Raw genomic sequence first — 26,302 nt, forward strand, 5'->3', positions numbered from 1 at the left:
ATTTTTGTCTGGACATCATGGTGATTTTCATCCACAAATGAAAGTAATTTGAGAAAGGACATTCTTGCTATTGAGGGAGTGCAGCGTAGGTTCACAAGATTAGTTCCTGGGATGGTGGGACTGTCATATGATGAACGAATGAAGCGACTGGGCTTGTATTCATTGGAATTTAGAAGGATGAGAGGGTACCTTATATCAGATTACTATCTAACTGGAGTCAAGTTGGGAAAAGGGGAAGTACATCGGGATCTGGGGGTCCTTGGACATCAGTCTATGAAAGTAAACATGCAGGTACAGCAGGCAGTGAAAAAGCGAATGGCATGTTGGCCTTTATAATAAGTGGAATCAAATACAGGAGCAAAGAGGTCCTTCTGCAGTTGTACAGAGCCCTAGTGAGACCACACCTGGAGTATTGTGTGCAGTTTTGGTCCCCTAATTTGAGGATGGACATTCTTGCATATTGAGGGAGTGCAGCGTAGGTTTACAAGGTTAATTCCCGGGATGACGGGACTGTCATATGTTGAGAGAATGGTGAAGCTGGGCTTGTACACTCTGGAGTTTAGAAGGATGAGAGGGGATCTCATTGAAACATATAAGATTGTTAAGTGCTTGGACACGCTAGAGGCAGGAAACATGTTCCCGATGTTGGGGGAGTCCAGAACCAGGGGCCACAGTTTAAGAATAAGGAGTAAGCCATTTAGAACAGAGACGAGAAAACACTTTTTCTCGCAGAGAGTGGTGTCTGTGCCTCAGAGGGCGGTGGAAGCAGGTTCTCTGGATGCTTTCAAGAGAGAGCTAGATAGGGCTCTTAAAATTAGTGGAGTCAGGGGATCTGGGGAGAAGGCAGGAATGGGGTACTGATTGGGGATGATCAGCCATGATCACATTGAATGGCGGTGCTGGCTCGAAGGGCTGAATGGCCTACTCCTGCACCTATTGTCTATTGTCTATTATAGAAACATGTAACATTATTAAGGGATTGGACATGCCAGACCATGTGAGCAGATCATTTATGGTAATCTGCTGCAGTTATATCCTTTAAGTTAAATGCCCACCCTGGCAATGGTTCTTCCTCAGTTTCCTCAACTTCAATCCCCCCCCATGCCCTGTACCTCAGGGATTGGCGATGAGACCCTTACTGTTAGTCATAAACATTAACAATTTGGAAAAAGAGACATAAAGTGCTGGAGTAACTCAGCAGGTCAGGCAGCATTTCTGGAGAACATGGTGAGGTGATGTTTTGGATCGAGACCCTTCTTCAGACTCTGGACCTGAAAAAATGTCCTGACTCAAAATGTCAGCTATCCATGATCTCCAAAAGTACTGCCTGATCCACTGAGTTACTCCAGCACGTTGTCTCTCTTATTGTAAACCCGCATCAGCAGTTCCTTGTTTCAACATTAACAATTTGGACGTGAATTAAGGATATATAATTAGTACGTTTGCAGAAGACACAAAAAATGGCGATGTTGGTAATAGAAAGGAAGATAGTCTTAGTTACAGGAAGAGATTAATCAGTGTACAATATGGGTGGAAGAATATGCAGATGAAATGTAATCCCAACAAATGTGAGACGATACACTTTGGGAGAAATAATAAAGATGGTCTCTCGAGGGTATTGACAAACAGATGGTGTATATATCCATGAATCCCTGAAGTGAAGGTGGCAGCACAGGTCAATAAGGTGTGGAAAAAGGTATATGGATATTAACCTTCATTTGCAAGGGTATAGAATTTAAGCTCAGGGAGATTTCTAAAATATTGGTTAGACCCACAGCTGGAATACTGCATGTGTTTGTAGTCACTACACAACAAGAAGGATATAGTGTTTAAGAAGGAACTGTAGATGCTGGAATATCGAAGGTAGACAAAAGTGCTGGAGAAACTCAGCGGGTGCAACAGCATCTATGGAGTGAAGGAAATCGGCAATATTTCATGCTAAAACGTTGCCTTTTTCCTTCGCTTCATAGATGCTGCTGCACCCGCTGAGTTTCTCCAGCACTTTTGTCTACCGACAAGAAGGATATGATTGCACTGGAGAGGGTTCAGAGGAGATTCACCAGGGTATTGAGGATTTATTGGGAGATTTGAAGGTTTTCAACAGGGGGAAATCCTCAGCTATAACTAGTGCACGGCAAAGTGATCTGGCGTATAGAGGGACTCCGCTGAGCACTTTCCTAATGCTGTCTTTATAGTAAAAGATCTGCATTAGTTAGGTTTGTGAAATCACTTAAGCGATATCATGTTAATAAAATCTATATCCTTCTGTTAGTTCCTGCCAAATGTAATACAGCAGCTGTCACATCAAGGCTATGTTATAATTGGATAGAATAGGAGGCACATTTTGAAGAACTCCAATGGCTAATAGCTGTGAGGGCCATTCCTACACGACTGCTGGAATGGGCTTTGGCAGCTGGTTTGTTTAGGATTGAATAGCATCTGTGGGTGCTGTAAAGCTATATTAATTTGCCAGTGATGGGGCGTTTTAATTATGAGGTGCAGTTGGATAGGCAGAGCTTGTTTTCCTTGGACTAGAGGTGGCTGAAGTGATCATGTTTGAGCTTTATAAAAGTAGATACGTATAGTGAAGTTACACAGTAGGGAAATGTTCTTGAGAATAGAGGTGTCAAAAACACCTAGGGTAAAGGAGAAGAGGTTTAGAGGGGACCTGAGGATATTTTAGAATCTGGAATGTTTTTTCTGAGTGAGTGGTGGAGAAAGACACTCTTATACTATTACAGAAGATATTTAGGCAACCAATTGAATTGCTAAGACATACAAGGCTACTGACCATGTGCTGATACATGGGATTAACATAGATGGTAAGTAATGGTCAACATAGAGACGGTGGGCTGATGGGCTAGTTTCTATTCTGTTTGATTCTGTGGCTACAATTTTCTTGCCTTAAGTGGGTCGCTTTTCAAAGGTTGGATATTTACGTTAGTTTTACGTTTGTCTTTTAGCATTTGAAATGACAGAAAGACAATGGTTACAATATCAGTTAGCTGACCTTGCTTCTTGGAAAGGATTCTGATGTCAATTTATTGCTGGAGATATTTAATGTTGGCTTTAAAATATGGTGGGAATTTGTTAATGAAAGATCTGTAGAAAAGCTCAGAGAAACTCCGCATTTCTGCAAATTATTAAAATCTGTGCTTTCTGTCATTGTGGAGAGGTAATACATTCAAATAATTACATAGTGTTTAAACTTATAATTTCAATAGTTCAGATTGCACTTCAAAGTTAAATTTATTTCCAGATTTTTGTTATTTTAATTAAAATCTAAAGTAAATATAACTGACCCACAAAGAAATCAAAAACAACATAATAATTGTACAAATAATGTGTGCGAGTGTGTTGTGTTTATATCTCACCCCAAAATATCATTTATTGTAGTCTTTACAGACTCCTCGTCAATGGATGCCATCTCACAGATGAAAGTATCAATATTTTGATTAAAAAGCATGGAAAAAGGTAATGCCTTTCCTTCATTGATTTCAGTGCAGAAATAGAAGCAGTACAAGTTTTTCTGGGTTTTTTCCCTGTGTAAAAACATAAGTGAATGTGCAGAGATTATCAGATTATACTTTGTTTTGCAATTGGGCATATTGGACCACCTGGGCTCAGCACAGTTTGAAAGTTCAAGAAGGAATAATTGTAGAAATATAACAAAACACATTAATTTCTTAAGGAGAATGCTTTCATGCAAGCATATAAATTAGGAATAAAGGGCCTGTCCCACGAGCATGCGACTACATGTGGCGAGCGCGACCTAACATGGTCGCTTGAGCCGTACGGCCTCACGGGTCGATCCCACTTCGATCGCCGGAGCCGTATGGAGTTGTGCGGGGCTGGTCCCAACATCGCGCGGGGCTCCGAAAAACTGACACTGTCCAAAAATTCCGCGCGGCAACGGCCTGTCGGCCCGCAGCCGCATTGTGGTGTAACCCAGCGCCTCGACGGGCGTACGCAGCGTCTCGATGCCGTACGCATTGTCTTGACGGCGTACGCCTAGCGCGTGGCATTGCGCGATGATGTCACCGCCCGCCGTGCCATTGCGTGATGGCGTAACCGCCCGACGCCGTGCGACGTCCAAATTCAGTCGGCCCGCCTCCTGCCCAGCTGATTGGTGAGTATGATGTCAGGATCGGCCCCGCACAACTCCAGACAGCTCCGCGGTTGGAAGTGGGACCGGCCCCGCGAGGCCGTACGCCTCAAGCAACCACATTTGGTCGCGCTAGACGCATGCAATCGCATGCTGGTGGGACAGGCCCTTAAGAGTGAGCCACTCAGCTGTTTGAACCCGTTTCAACATCCAAGAAGGTCATGGGTGATATGACTGTAGTCCCCCCCTTTTCCTTCCTTCTTTACCCCCCCACCCCCCATCAGTCTGAAGAAGGGTTTCGGCCCGAAACGTCGCCTATTTCCTTCGCCCCATAGATGCTGCTGCACCCGCTGAGTTTCTCCAGCAATTTTGTGTACCCTATCTGATGATTGCAGTGAGATTACGTGGATTTTTTTCCAAAGCAGATTTTTTTCTGCTTGCCAATTTCTAAAAGTATTTTTTCAAGGATTTTCTGATTCATGACTGAAATTGCATTATAACTAGTTCATCCCTTGTTATACAAATATCGTGTTCTATCCAAATTGCTTTTGCATTGGTTTATTACTATTGTCATGTTTACTGAGAACCTGTGAAAACTTTGTTTTGCATGTTATCCAGGCAAATCATGCCACACACAAGTACATCAGATGAAGTAGAGTGCAGGATATAGTGTTACAATTACAGAAAAACACAGGCCAATAATCTTTCAGGAGATTGCAGAATATATGAGGATTTCCTCAATACAAGGGTAAATCTTTCATTGTAATTACAACCATGCATCTCAGAACACTACTCTCAATTAGACAGAACAAGACGGGTCTTCCTGATTGACAGCTATTCGCTGGGTGTTCTAATGCACTTTTCCATTGTTTCTTAACACTTCACATGGATGTGGAGAGGATGTTTCCACTAGTGGGAGAGTTTAGGAATAGAGGTCACAGCCTCAGAATTAAAGGACGTTCTTTTAAGAAGGAGATAAGGAAACGTTTCTTTAGTCAGAGGACAGTGAATCTGTGGAATTCTTTGCCACAGAGGAGGCCAAATCAGTGGCTATATTTAAGGCAGAGAAAGATAGATTCTTGACTAGTACAGGTGTCAGAGGTTATGGGGGGAAGACAGGAGAAAGGGATTAGGAGGGAGAGATAGATCAGCCATGATTGAATGGTGGAGTAGACTTGATGGGCCGAATGGTCTAGTGCTACTCCTATCATTTATGACCTTATGACCACAAACCCCGTTGAGATTAATGGAGAATTAAGTCTTTGTTCCAGATCAAACAGTAAGTGGCACTGAGGAGCAACAGTGTTCTTGAAGAAACAACATCAAGCAGCTCTCAGCAATTTTTGGATTTTTCTGTTCGTGCATTCTCAAAATCAAACACGTTCTGATGTTTACATGAGAAAATACAGAAGTTTCATGCAGAATTACTGCCATTTTCCTGGTAAATCCAACCCAATATGTTTTAAGCCAATGGAGTTGTTTCGGTATCAGGAAACATACGTATGATGCAATGCCTTTCCTAGGACTAGAATGGTTAATGAGGCATTGTTCAGAAGGAAAATGATGGGAAACCAGCGAGGTGTGGGGCAGGTTGTTTACATGGAGGGTGGTGGGAGCCTGGCATTTAAGATGCTTGTAGATGGGCACATGAAAGTGCAGGGAATAGAGGGATATGGATCATGTGCAGGCAGATGAGATCAGTTCAGCTGTACATTATGTTCGGCACAAACATCGTGGGCTGTAGAGCCCGTTCCTGTGCTGTGCTGTTCTATTTTGTATTCTATAAAATTAACATGATGGTAACAATCAGAGGGTGGTGGAGGATGGTCATTTGTCAGATTGGAATCTTGTGACCAATGATGTATTGCAGGGATTGGCGCTCAACCCTTTGTTATTTGTGATATATGTGAATGACTTGGACACAAATATAAGTGACATGATTAGTAAGTTTGCAGATAACACTAAAATCGAGGTATAGTGGACAGTGAAGTAAGTTGTCTAAAGTTCCGTGGCTATTTATTTATTGCTAAATTGGGCAAACGAATGGTAGATGGAATTTAACTCCGACATGTGCAAAGTGACATACCTAGAGAATGGCAGGGTTCAGGGATGTGTTGTTGAAGAGACCTTGGTGTATAAGGTGTATGAAATGCACATGGCACATGTGTCCTCATCACCCGAGGTGCTGAATATAAGAGTTGGGATGTAATGGAGTTCGGTCACTGCACTGTAGCATGCACATGATCAAATTAAAGGGTGCAGAAAAGATTCATAAGGGTGTTGCTAGGATGGAGGACTTATCTGAAGAGATTGGATCGGGTATGCTTTCCCTCAGGAAGTGACATGATAAGGGTATATAAAATCATGGGTGACACAAATTGGGTAAGTAGCCAGTGTCTGTCTCCCATGATAGGGGTGTCTGTCCAGAAACTAGAGGTTTAACATGTGAAGGAGGAAGTTTAAGGGGGATCTGAAGGGTAGTTTTTTAATGCAAAGAGTAATTGATGCCTGGAATAAACTACAAGGTTGGTGATGATGATAGGAACAGTAACAACAATTTAGAAGCATGGACATGTTCTTGAATGATCTAAACTGAGTGATATGGAATTAGATTTATGTTTAGGTTTATTATTGTCCCGTGTACCGAGATACAGTGAAAAGCTTTGTTTTGCATGCCGTCGAACAGATCAGATATAAAAATTACATAAAACATTAATGTAAGTGTGATTCGGAACCACAGAAAAAGCGAAGAAAATCAATTAAATTCAGAAGAATTAACTTCTGTTACTGATGAAAATGATAACTATATAAGCTTCCTTGTATTTCTATTCCAAAATCCTGAACTTCTATTCAGTCATAATGCAGTGGATGTTTGATGTCAAACTGTGATTATGCTTTATAGAACCAAAGTAGTCCAAGTATAAGAGAATGGGCTTAAACCAGCTCACTATGACCTTACTTGAATCCTTGTGTGGGAGTCCATTCCATATGGCATTGATAGGATCACCTCTGTTGCAAAACTGGACAAACTACTGATCAATATTCATAGAAGGCTTTCCCTTTTTACCCAGGTTCTGTGTTCTGTGTGCTTAAGCAAAGCAAGAATTTCATTGTCCTATACAGGGACACATGACAATAAACTTACTTGAACTTGAACTTGAATGCTAGTTCTCTTTTTTTGCATCCACATTTGCCATCAAATGATTGTTTGAGAAGTGGGATGCACGCTTCAGTATTTATCTTGGCATCCTTTATACCAGTTCACCCGATACCATCCTATGTCCCCGCCCTTATACCAATTGTGGTAGTAAGATTTATTTTTGGTTTGCATGTGATTCTCAACGTCACGCGCAGTCAATGCACAGTCAATACACGCAAGCATTCAAAAGATTGTGACTAACATTGCTTAATTCCTTGCACAATGTGCGTTACCAAAAGATTTTCAAATGGCACAGGAACAAACTAGCGCAAATTTTATTATAGTATTATTTTATCATCTGTTTCCAAGTGAATGTCAGCATCTTGGCTATTCCCGTTCTTCACCTATGATGAATCAGATAAAATAAGTAATGTCAAAGTAATGTTTTCTCTTTTGCAAACTGGGGACTTGGAACATGCAAATCAGCCGTCGCAATGAATGAGCATAAACAATAGAGCATGTGCTTTTGTAGCTGTACTGCTTGTACGGTACGTTTTGTAAAGCCAGTCAGTTCAAAGCTACACTCTTCATGAAGTAAAATTGGTTATATATACTATAATGGCATAATCACTGTACAGTCTACCATGGGTGGATTTGACAAAGCAGTCCACAAGTCAGAACAAGGGTGTGCGTGCCATAATTGTGGTCAGGGGGTCAACAGATCTTGTAAGAATCTTCTCTTCATTGTGCAAATATAGATAATCTTACAAATTGTTGCTACTACAACAGACTGCAACAAAAAAATCTAAGAACGAAGTGGAGGGCCACAGAAGGGGACTAAATTCCCTGATAATCCTGAAATAAGCTAATTTCCAGTTCAGCAACGTTGAGTCAAATGGCATCTGAATAGTTTGTCCATACGGTTTTCCATAATATTTATTGTCCATGACAAGAGAGAGTCAAGAGTGTTTTATTGTCATATGTCCCAGATAGAACAATAAAATTCTTACTTGCTGTCGCACAACAGAATATGTAAACAGTACACTGTAAACAATATATTAAACGAGAGAGAAAAAAAAGTTCAGTGTGAATATATATACACACACACACACACACACACACACACACACACACACACACACACACACACACACACACACACACACACACACACACACACACACACACACACACACACACACACACACACACACACACATATATATATATACTAGACCAAGTGCAGACCCGTTGGGTCCGTTCCCTCAACGCGCGGTTGTGAGGGGATGGGGCGGCCTGAGGCGTCACACACACACACACTAACCACCCCTCACACACACACTAACCACCCCATTAATATTATCTAAATATTATTAATTCCCTCCTTTTACCCCATGCCCTGCCCTATCCACTCACACATAGCCCCCAATTTGCAGGCACGGAGGGGGAGACGGAGGCACAGAGAGGGACACAGAGGCACAGAGAGGGACACAGAGGCGCAGAGAGGGACACAGAGGCGCAGAGAGAGACACGGAGTCACAGAGGGACACGGAGGCACAGAGAGGGACACGGAGGCACACAGAGAGAGACACACAGAGAGGGCCACACAGAAAGGGACAGAGGCAGGGGAGTTTCCTGCCTTTTGGAGCTGGGGATTCCAGGTATCTGCTGCCTTTTGGAGCTGGGGTTTCCGATTTGCGGCGTGTTTTGAGCGGGCGACCCTGCTGCTGCGAGCAGGCGAACGATCAAAAGCAGCAGAGGGCCGGCCGATCGTGGCTTCCGCAACGGGAAGACTTTACTCACTGCTCCGGGGAGAGAGAGAGAAAGGGAGAGAGAGAACAGGGCCCGCCTGCTGCTGCTGCTGCGAGCGGGCGGACGGTCAAAAGCAGCAGAGGGCTGGCCGATCGAGAGAAGGGGGTGGGGGGGGGGGGGAGGTGGGAAGAAGGGGGGGGGGTGAGAGTGGAAGAAGGGAGGGAGGAGAGGGGTAGGGCCGCCCAGCAGCCGCCGGCCTCTGAGTGAGCCTCAGCTCCATGGCCTCGCATCCTCGGCGCTTCAGACCCCGAGTACGGGGAGGGGGGGGTGAAGTGGGAGTGGAGGGGGAAAGGAAGGAGAGGATGGGGGAGAGAGGTGAGGTGGGGGGGGGGAGGGGGCGGATTGGGTGGTTGGAGTGTGCGGGCAGGCAGGCGGGTTGGAGTCCAGCAGCGGGAGCCATGGCACGAGTGTACTTGGAGGCATACTGATTTCCTCATCTCAGTCCTAAATGGCTTACCCCTTATTCTTAAACTGTGGCTCCTGGTTCTGGATTCCCCCAACATCGGGAACATGTTTCCTGCATCTAACGTGTCCAAACCCTTAACAATCATATATGTTTCCATGAGATTCCCTCTCATCCTTCTAAACTCCAGAGTGTATAAGCCCAGCCGCTCCATTCTCTCGGCATATGACAATCCTGCCATCCCGGGAATTAACCTTGTAAACCTACGCTGCACTCCCTCAATAGCAAGAATGTCCTTTCTCAAATTAGGGGACCAAAACTGCACACAATACTCCAGGTGTGGCCTCACTAGGGCTCTGTACAACTGCAGAAAGAGCTCTTTGCTCCTATATTTGATTCCTCTTATTATAAAGGCCTGCTGTACCTGCATGCTTACTTTCATAGACTGATGGACAAGGAGCCCCAGATCCCGTTGTACTTCCCCTTTTCCCAACTTGACGCCATTTAGATAGTAATCTGCCTTCCTGTTTTTGCAACCAAAGTGGATAACCTCACATTTATCCACATTAAACTTCTGCCCACTCCCACAAACTGTCCAATTCACCCTACATTCTCAGAGTATCCTCCTCACAGTTCACACTGCCACCCAGCTTTGTGTCATCTGCAAATTTGCTAATGGTACTTTGAATCCCTTCATCCAAATCATTGATCTATATCGTAAATAGCTGCGGTCCCAGCACCAAGCCTTGCGGTACCCCACTAGTCACTGCCTGCCATTCCGAAAGGGACCCGTTAACCCCTACTCTTTGACAGTTCACACTGCCAACCACTACTCTATCCATGTCACCACTCTACCCCCAATACCATGTGCCCTAATTTTGCCCACTAGTCTGCTATGTGGGACCTTATCAATTGCTTTCTGAACGTCCAGGTACACTACATCAACTGGCTCTCCTTTGTCCATTTTCCTAGTTACATCTTCAAAAAATTCCAGAAGATTAGTCAAGCATGATTTCCCCTTCGTACAGCCATGCTGACTCGGACCGATCCTGTTATTGCTATCCAAATGTTTGGCTATCTCATCTTTTATAATTGACTCCAGCACCTTCCCCACCACCGATGTCAGGCTAACTTGTCTATAATTCCCTGTTTTTTCTCTCCCGCCTTTCTTAAAAAGTGGGATAACATTAGCTACCCTCCAATCCACAGGAACTGATCCTGAGTCTATAGAACATTGGAAAATTATCACCAATGCATCCACGATTTCTAGAGCCACTTTCTTAAGTACCCTGGGATGCAGACCATCAGGCCCTGGGGATTTATCAGCCTTCAATCGCATCAGTTTACCCAACATAATTTCCTGCCTAATGTGGATGACGCGATAGGCTGGAACACAGGAGACGGAGGGTGTGACCTTACAAAAGAATATAAGTTCATGAAGGATATTGGTAAGGTTCCAGTCATTTTCCCAGTGTAGGGAAGTCTAAAACTGGAGGGTATTTATTTAAGGCAAGAAGGGGAAGATTTAAAGGTACCTGAGGGACAACTTTTTCACAGAGGATGGTGGATTTGAGGAACGAGCTGCAGAGAAAGTGATACAGGCATTTAGGCAAGTACGTGCATAGGGCATGTTTAGGGTGATATGGGCCAAACACAGCAAAAGAGTAGCTCTGGTAGGCATCTTGGCTAACATGGATGAATGAGGTTAAAAGGCCTGTTTCTGGACTGACTGTTGAATATTAGACAGGAGCAGACTCGCTATTCTGAATGGCCTAATTCTGTTCATGACTTATCATCTGCATCCCAAGATTTTGGAAGGGTACAACTTTGCAGATAATACCTGCAGTGATAGTCATCTTCTAAAATTATATTGTTTCCACTAATTAAACTATAGCAAATATAGCTCCCCAATTTAAGAAAGAGGAGAGAGAAAGAGGTTTTTAGATAGCTTCAGAAGAGTTAGCCTGATAGTAAGAGTAGGGAAAGTGCCCAAATCCATTAGCAAATCGGCTCAGAGGAAATAATTTTTGGGTTGTGGAGAATTAACATGGATATTGAAAGGGAGTTTGCTTTCCAATACTCAACTTTAAATGTTTTTATAATAAGCGGAATGGATGTGTTTCTGGGGGGGGGGGGGGGGGGGGGGGGGGGCATGGGGAATGATTGATGTAGTGTATTGGGACTTTCATAAAATATTATGCAAAATTATTCAATAAACTAGGGTGCACTCTACCAGGGCTATTGTACTGGCAAGACTAAGGACTGATTATCTGACAGAAAATAGATGAGGAATAAACAGATTTTCAGTTGGGAGACTGTCACAATTGCAATGCCCTAGGGATTGGCTGCAACTGCTCAGAATCTTTATTAACAATTTGGAAGAGTGAATCACAGCGAATAGATTCAAGTCTGCTGAGGGCGGAAATATCAAATACTAGAGGACATAACTTTAAGTTGAGATGTTCAAAGTTTAAAGGAGATGTGGGGGGCAAATATTTTGTTAAATGCCTGGAACATGCATTTAGCGGAGGTGGTGGAGGAAGCAAAGATGATCCATCATTTAAGAGGCGTTTAGATAGGTGCATTTAAATGGACGGAATGGGGGATATCCAGATCATATGCAAGCAGATGGGATTAGTTTAATTCGGCATGATGTATGGCATAAAGGTCATCTGCCTTTTTCTGTGTGCAGTTCTTTGTGACTATGACTCTAATTAACTCAACTTGGGCCCTATACACAGTTATTGAAGAGTAGGAAAGGTCAAACATGCATGATTTATTAAAAGCCTATGTCACTATTGGATCTAATTGTTATCTTTATTTTTGTACACAGTCTAAAAGAGCTGGAACTGTTTGGATGTCATGAACTAAATACACACTGCTTGACCCACATGGCTCAGGAATGCTTAAACCTGCAGATTCTGAACATCGGTCGAATCCCGAAGCTTACAATGCCTTGTTTGATACAGATAGTGACCAGTTTGAAAAATCTAAGAGCTCTGTATTTATCTGGTTTGAATGCGGTAAGACTACAAAAAATTGAACATTTAGATATCATGCTGGAGAAATTGGTATCTTCAGCACTCATTTTGTAAGCAGTAAATGGCTTTCTACATCTGATATATAGGTTCTTAATGAACTGTATGTTGTTTACCACCTTGGGATATGCCAAAGCTTGGCCATGCATCGCGAGACTTGACATAGGAGTTGGGTCTTTGCTTATGCAAGTAAAAAGCCTGGTGTCTGGCAGAAGGCATCACTGCATGATGAGTTTATGCTTTAAGCAACTACCTGGTAGATGTAAGGCGATAGGGTTATGTGTTTAAATATTCTGACCAGAATGAAAAGCTGCTTCTCCAAAACCAATGTTTTCTGCTTTTCTTTCTTTTAACCAGTAAGAAAGCAGCTACTGAGAATTTATTGACACGTTTCCATAGATGATTAAGGTCCCTTTCTATGATGCTGTGTACTTCACTAAATTTCATTGATAAATTTAAGGAATCCATTGAGCCGATGTAAAACAAAAAAATGTGATTTTTTTTTTCTATTGACAATCAGTATATATCATATAACCATATAACCATTTAACAATTACAGCACGGAAACAGGCCAACTCGGCACTTCTAGTCCGTGCCGAACACTTATTCTCCCCTAGTCCCATCTACCTGCACTCAGACCATAACCCTCCATTCTTTTCCCATCCATATACCTATCCAATTTATTTTTAAATGATAAAATCGAACCTGCCTCCACCACTTCGACTGGAAGCTCATTCCACACAGCTACCACTCTCTGAGTAAAGAAGTTCCCCCTCATGTTACCCCTAAACGTCTGTCCCTTAATTCTCAAGTCACGTCCTCTTATTTGAATCTTCCCTACTCTCAATGGGAAAAGCTTATCCATGTCAACTCTGTCTATCCCTCTCATCATTTTAAAGACCTCTATCAAGTCCCCCCCTTGACCTTCTGCGCTCCAAAGAATAAAGACCTAACTTATTCAACCTTTCTCTGTAACGTAGTTGTTGAAACCCAGGCAACATTCTAGTAAATCTCCTCTGTACTCTCTCTATTTTGTTGACATCTTTCCTATAATTAGGCGACCAAAATTGTACACCATACTCCAAAGAGGTTGCACACATTTTGCCTCGGATGATTCTGATTTCCTAAGGCTTGTTATATAAGCTTTTTATATAAAAAAAGCTTTGCTGGTTCTTTTTTCACACTCGTTTTGTGTGCCTTTAGGATAAGGCTGGCATTGACCAGCAGACCAAGCTTAAAGTAAATGCTGTTTCTATTTGTCACATACACATACAAGATGTACAGTGAAATTAAATTAGCTATGCTTGCGGGATTGTGCAAAACAACGGAACAGAACAGAACCAGTATTTACATTAAAGACACAACAGTATTTAGACCCTGGTGAGATCAGAGTTTACAGTCCTGATGGCCTGAGGGAAGAAACTCTGTCTCATCCTCTCTGTTTTTGGTGCGTGACATCAGAGGCGCTTGCCTGACCGTCACAGCTGGAACAGTCCGTTGCTGGTGTGGCAGGTCATGATCTTGCAGGCTCTGGATCTGCACCTCTTGGTGTATAGGTCCTGCAGGGTGGGGAGTGTAGTTCCCGTGGCTCGTTCGGCAGAATGCACTACTCTCTGCAGAGCCTCCTGTCCTGGGCAGAGCTGTTGTCAAACCAGATAGAGATGTTTCCACTCAGGATATTTTCTACAGCACCAGAGTAGAAGGATTAAAGGATCCTCGGAGAGACTGAATTTCCTCAGCTGCCTAAGGTGGTAAAGGCGCTGCCTTGCCTTTCTCACCAGTGCGGCAGTGTGCATTGTCCATGTCAGATCTTACTTTATTTCTGTGAAATTCGGACAACATTGCATTCTAGATCAGAAAAGCATCACTTTCTCCTAAACTGCTTTAGATGATTAGAGTAGATGATAGGTCAAAAATCTATCATCGTATTAATACCAATGGGCAACAGAGTGGTACAGCTGGTAAATCTGCTTCCTCACAGCGCCAGAGTCCTTGGTTTGATCCTGACCTTGGATGCTGTATGTGTGGAGTTTGCACGTTCTTCCTGTTACCACATTGGTTGCCTCCAGAGACTCTGGTTTTCTCCCCCATCCCAAAGACATGTAGGTTTGTAGATTAATTGGCCTCTGTAAATTGACTCTAGGGTGAAGGGAGTGGTTGTGAAAGTGGGATATAAAGAATTAGTGTGCATGGGTATTCGATGGTTGGCGTGGACTTGGTGGACCAAAGGACCAGCTTTCCTGCTGTATATTTCCATCAATTCAATCAATCAACCCTGCTCCACCATCAAATGGAGTCATAGTCACACAACATGGAAACAGGCCCTTCAGCCCAACTTGTCCATGCCGACCAAAATACTCCATCTAAGCTAGTCCCATTTGCCTGAGTTTGGCCCATATCCATCTATGTATCTGTTCAAATGTCTTTTAAATGCTGTTATAGTGCCTCAACTACCCCTCTAGCAGCTCATTTTATACACCCACTATTCTCCAGTGAGTGAAGAAAATGCCTTTCAGGTTCCTAGTACCTCTTGCCACCTTCACCTTAAACCTCGATCCTCTGGTTCTTGATTCCCTTACCTTGGGTAAAAGACTCTGCATTCACCCTATGTATTCCCTTAATCTTCATTTACACCTCTGTAACGTCACCCCTCATCATGCTACACTCCAAGGAATAAAGTCCAAACCTGCCCAACCTTGCCCTACAGCTCAGGTCCTTGAGTCTCAGCAGCATCCTCGTAATTCTTCCTACAGCAGAATGACCAAAACTGCACACAGTATTTCACGTGTGACCTCACTGATGACTTGTACAATTGTACATAATGTCCCAACTTCTTTACTCAATGCCCTGACTGATGAAGGCCAATGTACCAAGAACCTTTTTTACCATCCTATCTACCTACGATGCCACTTTTAGGGAACTATGTAACTGTATTCCTGCACCCCTCAGCTCTACAACACTGATGGAGAATGCGGGCAGAATCTGCTACATTCTGCAAGTTAAATGTCATCCCAATTGACAGGAGTTATTGATGTTTAAGTGTATGCAAAATAGAGCATGCCTGTTTTTGCACTGCATTTCACTTTCCATTATATGCCCATGACAAAAATCGTCTATTTGGTAACTAAAAAAATATTCATTTTGCAGAGAGTTTTGAGTTAAAATGATGCACACTAGGATTCTATCCAATTAATTCTGTTTCTCTCCTCAAAATACGATTAGCTCACCAATGCCTGGAATGCGCATAAGTAATAGTCTGAAGTTGTTTGAATTCACATGGTTTGGTACTTCTTGTACCTACAAACAAAATGAATGGAGATAAGGTTGTGAATGAGCTGGAATTTTATAATTTTTTGTAGGTTTGTGATTCGGTTGTGCATCACACTGCCAGACAATGCCCAAAAATGGACCGCCTCATTCTCAGCTCCTGCCCTCAGCTGACAGACATCAGTCTTTTTGAAATAGGAACCTATTTGTCTACCATAAGGTAAGAAATCAAAGAAAAGCTTTTAATAATCACTCGGTACAATTTCCTGGAAGTCTGGTGCACACATTGTTGTTGGACTAGAACGAGCTCTGCATTTAGGAATTTCCAATGAATATCATGCCAGTCACCAAAATATCAACATTTGCTCACCTCTTCAGAAGTGATATACCAACATACCCTTTGGGTATTGATTGATTGATTGATTAGCTGTAGCTGGAACATGGGTTACCCCAACTTTGTGGTTTAGCCAAAATTCATGAGGGCTAAGTATCTCAGCACATGTTCCACCAAGACGCAGGACAGAATGCCCCAAGAGATCCTTCTTCCTTGGGGCTATCAAACGTTACAACTCCTCCCCCTTTTGTTGTGTGGTAGACCCCACCTCCTCAATCTTTGCACATGCCCCAAGCCTTTCCACTCATCACTTTAATTTCATGTTTCATGTATTTTGTGTTTTTTATGACTGTTGGCAGATCAATTTCCTTCCTGGGATAAATAAAGTTCTATCGTATCGTATCGTACCTTATTGTATCATATGAAATTTAAACCCCCAAAATATTGTCTCCATGAAATGCTGTGATTTGAACCTGTGGGGAGGAATGTCAATTGCTGTGGGGGGGAAGAAGGAGGGAGAAAGAGTGGAGACAACTTTTAAAAAGCCAGCCAACTATTAAGAAGACAGAGATACACGGCTGTGAGGGTTGCCGGACATTTTACATTATCAGTCGGTTATCCTTGGTTCTGAAAATTACTGCGTACATTTTTTTTCCCAATGATCCAATTAAATTTACCGGATTTCATGTTGAAATATTTGCGGCGACCATAATGAGGCCGCGACTAGTTCCCAGATGCGGGAACTCCTCACGACCATGAAGGCGACTCCCCGGCAACCACCCGCGAACATGTGGCGACCATGTGGCGACTGCATAGTCTCCTGCAGTTGCCTACAAATGATGATCTTGTTTGCCACCTCTTTTCTTTGGTACTTTAATTGGACCAGGAGGTGTCCTTGCAACACTTCACCTCTGTCAAGTTTGCCCATGGAGTTTCTGGGTTCCTGCGCCTGGTTAAAAGTAGATCCCCTGCTAGCTTCCTGCAGTGGAATCTTAGGACATCAGCAGTGATGGTCCTCTTTCAGTCATGAATTCTTAATGTAATTTACTGCTGGATGCTTTACAACTCTTGCCAATAGTGGTGCTCCATATTAGTACTGAATATTAAGTAATCAGTGAACCAATGCATCAAGCCTCGATAGTACTTTAATAAACAGGCACCTATTTCAAGGGAGAGAAAATATATGTGGCCTATACATTTTCTTTCTTCATAACACCAATTTGTGATAATCAAAGATTTTCCTTCAACAGTTTAGGAACAATTGAAGTCACAATTAAAGGGTCCCATCCCGAAACGTCATTTATCCATGTTCTCCAGGGATCTGCGTGACCCGCTAAGTTACTTTTGTGAACCAGCATCTGCTGTTCCTTATTTCTATAATTAAAGTCACATTTAAAGTATGAACTTCCTTTATCCATGCTTTAAATGTATTCAGAGTAAACAAGTTGCTCTTAGAATGGACTAAGTGTTTTATAAACTATAGAAGAGAATGTCAAATACAAGCATCATAGTGGTGAAGCTGGGCATTCAGAACCCTCGACATTGATCGGGACTGTCACGTGACCGGGTGTTCATTCGTGAGCTTTTGAGAGTAATCAGTAGTTAGTGGTCCTCGCATCGACAGGATCTTTAATCGTTAACTCTTGACTAGGTATGCGGTAGTTTGAGCATTTGTTATCGTTAATAAAGAATATTTCGCTCAACCTGCCTGGTCTTACTACAACATATCTTCTATACTTATAAAAGAGGAACGTGATTTTTCTATTTTTTTATCTGTGTTTGTTCTTTTTAATCAATGCCAAACAATTAAGTAAAGATCTGGATAATTGTACCTACCAGACATAAACACACTGACGTAAATAGATGATTCTGTATAAAAATAAATCAAATTCTTGCAATTTCTCAGCATTTTAACTTAGAAACATCTATCACAATATTAGAATTATAAATTCAAATAAATTGAAAACTGGTTAACTCACAGAATGACAGTATAATTCCTCGACAATGCCGAAATTGATCTACACCCTGCAGGAATCATCCAAACAAATTGATTAATGTAGGCTCTACAGTAAACAGAAAAACAAGGTATTTAAAGTTAAAAATATCTTCCAGGCTTTAGATTTTTGTTGATAATGAGAATTGCTGTCCAGATGCCCATAAAGAAATATTTTCTAACGCCTGAAGGCTGCCATGGTAATTATAATGATCATTGATTTCCAGATATCATGTCGTTCAAGGACATTAGATTAGATTTTCAAAGGCGTGAGTTGATGACAGGATGTCCATTTATTCTCACTGTAACTCTTTCACAATCTTTGGACTCAATTGTTGTATGTACAGGCGAATATTCTCTTGCAGGGGTTCCTGTAGCGGCACCTAGTTGTGAAGCTGGGCATTCAGAACCCTCGTCATTGGTCGAACTGTCACATGACCGGCGGTTCTTTCGCGGGCTTTTGAGAGTAATCAGTAGTTAGTGGTCCTCGCATCGACAGGAGCTTTAATCGTTAACTCTTGACTAGGTACACGGTAGTTCGAGCATTTGTTATCGTTAATAAAGAATATTTAGCTCAACCTGCCTGGTCTCACTAAATTGGTGACCCCATCGATCCAAACGTTTTTTGGGTCAGATCATGAATGCCGCCAAGAACCTCGACTCCAGCAGAACGCGGTTTCGCTTAAACTGCCCGTTTTCCGGGCAGTCCAACCTCCAGACTGATTCCTGGGATGTCAGGACTTTGATATGAAGAAAGACTGGATAGACTCGGCTTGTACTCGCTAGAATTTAGAAGATTGAGGGGGGATCTTATAGAAACTTACAAAATTCTTAGGGGGTTGGACAGGCTAGATGCAGGAAAATTGTTCCCGATGTTGGGGAAGTCCAGGACAAGGGGTCACAGTTTAAGGATAAAGGGGAAATCCTTTAGGACCGAGATGATAAAAACATTTTTCACGCAGAGAGTGGTGAATCTCTGGAACTCTCTGCCACAGAAGGTAGTTGAGGCCAGTTCATTGGCTATATTTAATGGGAGTTACATGTGGCCCTTGTGGCAAAAGGGATCAGAGGGTATGGAGAGATGGCTACTGAGTTGGATAATCAGCCATGATCTTATTGATCTTTTTGTTCAGAACTGCAGTAGATTTGGGAGGAACAGCAGCAGCAGATTAGCAAGAGATACGACTGATTGGCTCTAGCCCAAGTGGGAGGAGAGGGGTGAAAACAGTTGAAGTAAAGGCCAAGGCCAGGCAAGTCTTTGTTCAGAACTGCTGTAGATTTGGGAGGAACAGCAGCAGCAGCAGATTAGCAAGAGATACGACTGATTGGCTCTAGACCAAGTGGGAGGAGAGAAGTGAGTCAGTGTGGGAAAACAGTTGAAAACTGAGGAATTTGCTTTGTAAATTGGTAAATCAGGCAATTTATCAGTCAATTTAAGCAAGACGGCTGTTAGCGAGCGGCAGTGAGTGAAGTGCCCTGTGAGAAAAGTGTGAGTCTTTGGCTCGAGAGTCTTTGGCGAGGAGGCCGAGGAGAGGAGACCAGGCAATACGCTTGAGAGGTAGAGACAAAAGAAGGAGATGTCAGGCAAGCTGATTCAGTGCAATGCTTGCAGTATGTGGGAGTTCAAGGACACCGCTGGTGCCTCTGGCTGCTACAAATGCGAAAAATGCATCCAGGTGGAGCTCCTGAAGGGCCGTGTTGGGGAACTGGAGAAGCAAGTGGACGACTTCCGGTTCGTAAGAGAAATGGAGTCGTTCCTCGACAAGTCCTACAGTACGATTGTTACACCTAAGGTACTGGAAGAGAGAAGGTGGGAGACAGTGAGAAAGGGAGGGAAGCATGGAATGCCGACGTCCCCGGGTGGTGTACCTCTTGTAAACAGGTTCATCCGCTTAGAATCTGTTGGGACAGAAGACGTGAGCGGCGGACTGGCTTGCGATGCGAATAGGGCTGTTGAGCCAAAACCAAAAAGGCCTAAGGCAGGCAAGGCCATTGTAGTGGGAGAATCCATTGTGAGAGGTACGGACAGGGGTTTCTGCGGCAACAGATGGGATGCGAGGATGGTGTGCTGCCTTCCCGGTGCCAGGATCCAGGATGTCACGGACAGAGTGCAGAAAATCCTCAAGGGCGAAGGTGAACATCCGGAAGTGGTAGTGCATGTCGGCACAAACGATGTTGGAAAGAAGGGGATGAATATTCTGCAGCGTGACTTTAGAGAGCTCGGAAAAATGTTGAAAAGCAGGACCTCCAGCGTTGTTATCTCCGGTTTGCTTCCAGTTCCTCGTGCTGGCGAGAGCAGGAACAGGGAGATACGGGACCTGAACGTGTGGCTGGGGAACTGGTGCACGGGGCAGGGATTTAGATTCTTAGATCACTGGGATCTGTTTTGGGGTAAGGGCGAACTGTACAAAAGGGACGGATTGCATCTTAACAGGTGTGGGAATAGCATTCTGGCAGGCAGGTTTGCCACTGCTACACGGGTGGCTTTGAACTGAATAGGGGGGTGGGGTGTTGAATGGGATAGTGGAGGATGGAGTTAAAGGGAAAGGGTTTCTTAAATGTGTGAGCGTAGAGACCGAGGGGTGTAAAATGAGGGTAGAAGCAATAGGTAGCAAGGTGAAAAGTAAAAGTGGCAGGCAGACAAAACCCGGGCAAAAATCAAAAAGGGCCACTTTTCAACATAATTGTATGGGGTAAGAGTGTTGTAAAAACAAGCCTGAAGGCTTTGTGTCTCAATGCAAGGAGCATTCGTAATAAGGTGGATGAGTTGAATGTGCAGATAGCTATTAATGACTATGATATAGTTGGGATCACGGAGACATGGCTCCAGGGTGACCGAGGCTGGGAGCTGAACATCCAGGGATATTCAATATTCAGGAGGGATAGAGAGAAAGGAAAAGGAGGTGGGGTAGCGTTACTGATTAGAGAGGAGATTAATGCAATGGAAAGGAAGGACATTAGTTTGGAGGATGTGGAATCGGTATGGGTAGAGCTGCGAAACACTAAGGGGCAGAAAACGCTGGTGGGTGTTGTGTACAGGCCACCTAACAGTAGTAGTGAAGCTGGAGATGGTATCAAACAGGAAATTAGAAATGCGTGCGACAAAGGCAAAACAGGGGGTGACTTCAATCTACATATAGATTGGGTGAATCAAATTGGCAGGGGTGCTGAGGAAGAGGATTTCTTGGAATGTATGCAGGATAGTTATCTAAATCAACATGTAGAGGAACCAATGAGAGAGCAGGCTATTTAGACTGGGTATTGAGTAATGAGGAAGGGCTATTTAGCAATCTTGTTGTACGTGCCCCCTTGGGCAAGAGTGACCATAATATGATTGAGTTCTTCATTAGGATGGAGAGTGACATTGTTAATTCAGAAACAATGGTTCTGAACTTAAAGAAAGGTAACTTTGAGGGTATGAGACGTGAATTGGCCAAGATTGACTGGCAATTAATTCTAAAAGGGTTGATGGTGGATATGCAATGATACATTTACAATACATTTACAAAACAATACATTTAAAGACTGCATGGATAAACTACAAAAATTGTTCATCCCAGTTTGGCAAAAGAATAAATCAGGGAAGGTAGTACATCCGTGGATAACGAGGGAAATCAGGGATAGTACTGGGAGAACTAGTACTGGGAGTACTGGGAGAGGACTGGGAGAAATTCAGAGACCAGCAGAGGAGGACAAAGGGCTTAATTAGGAAAGGAAAAATAGATTATGAAAGAAAACTGGCAGGGAACATAAAAACTGACTGCAAAAGTTTTTATAGATATGTGAAAAGAAAAAGATTAATTAAAACAAATGTAGGTCCCTTGCAGTCAGAAACAGGTGAGTTGATCATGGGGAACAAGGATATGGCGGACCAATTGAATAACTACTTTGGTTCCGTCTTCACTAAGGAAGACATAAATAATTTGCCGGAAATAGCAGGGGACCGCGGGTCAAAGGAGTTGGAGGAATTGAGTGAAATCCAGGTTAGCCGGGAAGTGGTGTTGGGTAAATTGAATGGATTAAAGGCCGATAAATCCCCAGGGCCAGATAGGCTGCATCTCAGAGTACTTAAGGAAGTAGCTGCCGAAATAGTGGATGCATTAGTAATAATCTTTCAAAACTCTTTAGATTCTGGAGTAGTTCCTGAGGATTGGCGGGTAGCAAACATAACCCCACTTTTTAAGAAGGGAGGGAGAGAGAAAACGGGGAATTACAGCCCAGTTAGTCTAACATCGGTAGTGGGGAAACTGCTAGAGTCAGTTATTAAAGATGGGATAGCAGCACATTTGGAAAGTGGTGAAATCATTGGACAAAGTCAGCATGGATTTACGAAAGGTAAATCATGTCTGACGAATCTTATAGAATTTTTCGAGGATGTAACTAGTAGCATGGATAGGGGAGAACCAGTGGATGTGGTGTATCTGGACTTCCAGAAGGCTTTTGACAAGGTCCCACATAAGAGATTAGTATACAAACTTAAAGCACACGGCATTGGGGGTTCAGTATTGATGTGGATAGAGAACTGGCTGGCAAACAGGAAGCAAAGAGTAGGAGTAAACGGGTCCTTTTCACAATGGCAGGCAGTGACTAGTGGGGTACCGCAAGGCTCAGTGCTGGGACCCCAGCTATTTACAATATATATTAATGATCTGGATGAGGGAATTGAATGCAATATCTCCAAGTTTGCGGATGACACTAAGCTGGGGGGCAGTGTTAGCTGTGAGGAGGATTCTAGGAGACTGCAAGGTGACTAGGATAGGCTGGGTGAGTGGGCAAATGTTTGGCAGATGCAGTATAATGTGGATAAATGTGAGGTTATCCATTTTGGTGGCAAAAACGGGAAGCAGACTATTATCTAAATGGTGGCCGATTGGGAAAGGGGGAGATGCAGCGAGACCTGGATGTCATGGTACACCAGTCATTGAAGGTAGGCATGCAGGTGCAGCAGGCAGTAAAGAAAGCGAATGGTATGTTAGCTTTCATTGCAAAAGGAATTGAGTATAGGAGCAGGGAGGTTCTACTGCAGATGTACAGGGTCTTGGTGAGACCACACCTGGAGTATTGCGTACAGTTTTTTGTCTCCAAATCTGCGGAAGGACATTCAGGAGGGATGGGATCTGTCTGTCTGGAAACTGCAAGACGTTTGTCATTTGCTCTTGTTGCTGACAGCAGAATTTCCTGCTGTAAAATCATTTGGCCTGTATCTTTGTGTATCAAATGTTTTAAAATAAACTTCTCTGGGCTGACCAACGATGTTGGATAAGCTTTGAGGGTATTTCGTATAGTGTATATATACATATTTATATTTTAGTTTGGTTTATAAAGCTATAGCACTATGTTGCTGCTGTCAGCACTAGCTGCAAAGCAATATGCCTACCAAGAGGAAAAACACAGGGTTTCAGATAAGATTGGCTGACCTGAATTGTATTGGTATTTTACCAGTGGTTTCCTAGAGGTTAATTAAAATTTGAACGCAATTTTTTTTTGTAGTTTAACTATTTAAGTTCTTAACAGATGTTCAAATATTTATCACCGACTTTCCCGTCCCATTTTATTTCACTGTTGTAGCAATGCCCGACCATGCCTTTATAGAATCATGACAGTTAAATATTTGTAGTTGTAGGTTGAATTAAAACAACTTCAACACTGCATCTTAGCAATATGCTCAAAACAAGGTGCTTCCATCCGACTCCTGCTTCCCTGTGATGCCATTTTGCATGCAGCTGCCTTTGTGTAGCTGCAGAATACTCTATATCATTATAATTTGAATGCCAAATAAAATTGTGAGTTTGGGTTTTGGTGGGCATTAGGTATTTAGGTAATTATGTAGTTAATATAGATTCTGCATGCTTTTTTTGTCAAGATCCAACGATTTGTAGTCTTTCCGAGGTGTGCTGTTCACATACTATGTTCTGCTATTTAGTAGCTTTATAGCACAATTATGTTATGTTAGAGGTTCCAAACTATATGTTGTCTGACTTATGACATGACATTGATTACAGAAATTCTTGACTAGTACAGGTGTCGGGTTATGGGGAGAAGGCAGGAGAATGGGATTAGTAGGGAGAAATAGATCAGCCATGATTGAATGGCGGAGTAGACTTGATGGGACGAATGGCCTAATTATACTCCTATTCCATATGACCATTATTGCCATAGAGGGGGTGCAGAGAAGGTTCACCAAACTGATTCCTGGGATGTCAGGACTGTCTTATGTAGAAAGACTGGATAGACTTGGTTTATACTCTCTAGAATTTAGGAGATTGAGAGGGGATCTTATAGAAACTTACAAAATTCTTAAGGGGTTGGACAGGCTAGATGCAGGAAGATTGTTCCCGATGTTGGGGAAGTCCAGGACAAGGGGTCACAGCTTAAGGATAAGGGGGAAATCCTTTAAAACCGAGATGAGAAGAATTTTTTTCACACAGAGAGTGGTGAGTCTCTGGAACTCTCTGCCACAGAGGGTAGTTGAGGCCAGTTCATTGGCTATATTTAAGAGGGAGTTAGATGTAGCCCTTGTGGCTAAGGGGATCAGGGGGTATGGAGAGAAGGCAGGTACGGGGGATACCGAGTTGGATGATCAGCCATGATCATATTGAATGGCGATGCAGGCTCGAAGGGCCGAATGGCCTACTCCTGCACCTATTTTCTATGTTTCTATGTTTGGTTCCAACACATTGAGGCCCAGTTTGAAATCCGGCAAATTGTTGCGCATTCCACTAAATACTTTAACGTGGCCGGCACGCTCAACCAAGAAACCACCACCCGATTGCTTCCTTACCTCCAAAATATACCTGCCGACCACAAGTACGAGGGCCTCAAGAAGCTGCTGCTGCGTATCTTTGGGCTCAGCCACCGCGATTGCACCGCCAGGATCATGCACATGGACGGCCTCGGTGACCACAAGTCATCGATGCTGGTGAGTGAAATGGTTTAGCTGATGGACGGTCACCAGCCTTGTCTCCTCTTCGAGCAGGCTTACCTCGAGCAGATGCCTGACAGCATCCACCTGCTCCTCACCGGTATCGGCTTCACCGACCCTCTACAACTCGCCTAGCGGGCGGACAAGCTGCGGCTCACCAAGCAGCAGGTCGGTGCTTCCATTGGCCGGGTGTCTACACCACTGAGACGGCCTCGACGGTCCATTCCACCCTCTACCGACAATGCCACGTCGCAACCGACCGCTGTGGATCGCAGTACATTACTACCTGTTTCTACCGAATCCCTGTGGTGTTACTACCACCAATGCTGGGGTGCGGAGGCCCACCGATGGCGTTCTCCCTGCTCGCATCCGGGAAATGCTTTGGCCGATAGCCAGTAGAGGCTATCGCAGTTCGGCCAGAAACATCGCCTCTACGTCTCGGACTGCCATTCCGGGCTCAGATTCCTCGTGGACACGGGGGCCGATACAGCCCCTGTCCGAGGTCAACACCCATTCTGGTAAGCGAGGCCCCACCCTGACCACCATCAACGGCATTATGGGATTCGTACTGTTTCCCTTGTTTTCGGCTCCTGCCATTTCACGTGGCCGTTTACCATCATCGATGTCTCCCAACCATTGTTAGGCGCCGATTTCCTATGGGCCTACTCCCTATTGGTCGATGTCAAGGGCCAGCACCCCGTTCATCCCGAGATGCTCCAGCACGCATCACCGAGGCCCGCGGCCCCCTCCTGCCCACACCTCGGTTCAGTGTCTGACACGGACGATGCATATGCCCAAATTCTGGCCGAGTTCCCTGAGATCCTGAACCCCCAGTTTAAATCAGCCACCCCTAAACACGGTGTCGTTCACCACATCCTGCACATTTAGGATTTCAAGGCCCACTTGGACGGGGCTAAAAAAAATTCTAAAGTCGATCTGGTATGCAGGTATTAACAGATCCCCGTCCACCCCGATGATGTGCCTAGGACCGCTATCATTGCCCCTTTTGGCCAGTTTGAATGGTTGCGGAAGCCGTTTGGACTTAACTGAGCCATCCCTGAATGGCTGAAACGCTGGACCCGGAACATCACACTGTCCTGGAGCCTTCCTAGCTCCGCCCTAGCCTGCTCAACCTCTCCCTATAGCTCAGTTCCTCGAGTCTTGGCAATATCCCCGCAAACCTGAGCAATAAAATGTAGCAATAATAATGTAAGGTAATAAATATTAGAAATAATTGATATCGCACTTTAATGCTGTTGAAGGTGAAAGAGGGATTTGCATTGTGTGCT

The 26,302-nt window shown here is 43.6% G+C and overlaps 1 protein-coding gene across 4 annotated transcripts in view; it reads left to right on the top strand.

Moving 5' to 3' along the window:
- The window catches only part of LOC129695746 (uncharacterized), a 135,912-nt gene that overhangs the window by 89,219 nt on the left and 20,391 nt on the right, over nt 1–26,302 (top strand). For all 4 annotated transcript variants that reach the window (XM_055632987.1, XM_055632988.1, XM_055632986.1 and 1 more), the window contains 3 exons: nt 3,397–3,474; nt 12,293–12,482; nt 15,857–15,984. In XM_055632987.1, the coding sequence (XP_055488962.1) occupies nt 3,397–3,474; nt 12,293–12,482; nt 15,857–15,984 (396 nt within the window). The remainder of the gene's footprint in view (nt 1–3,396; nt 3,475–12,292; nt 12,483–15,856; nt 15,985–26,302) is intronic.

Source organism: Leucoraja erinacea, chromosome 3 (genome assembly GCF_028641065.1).
Source record: "Leucoraja erinacea ecotype New England chromosome 3, Leri_hhj_1, whole genome shotgun sequence".
Lineage (NCBI taxonomy): Eukaryota > Metazoa > Chordata > Chondrichthyes > Rajiformes > Rajidae > Leucoraja > Leucoraja erinaceus.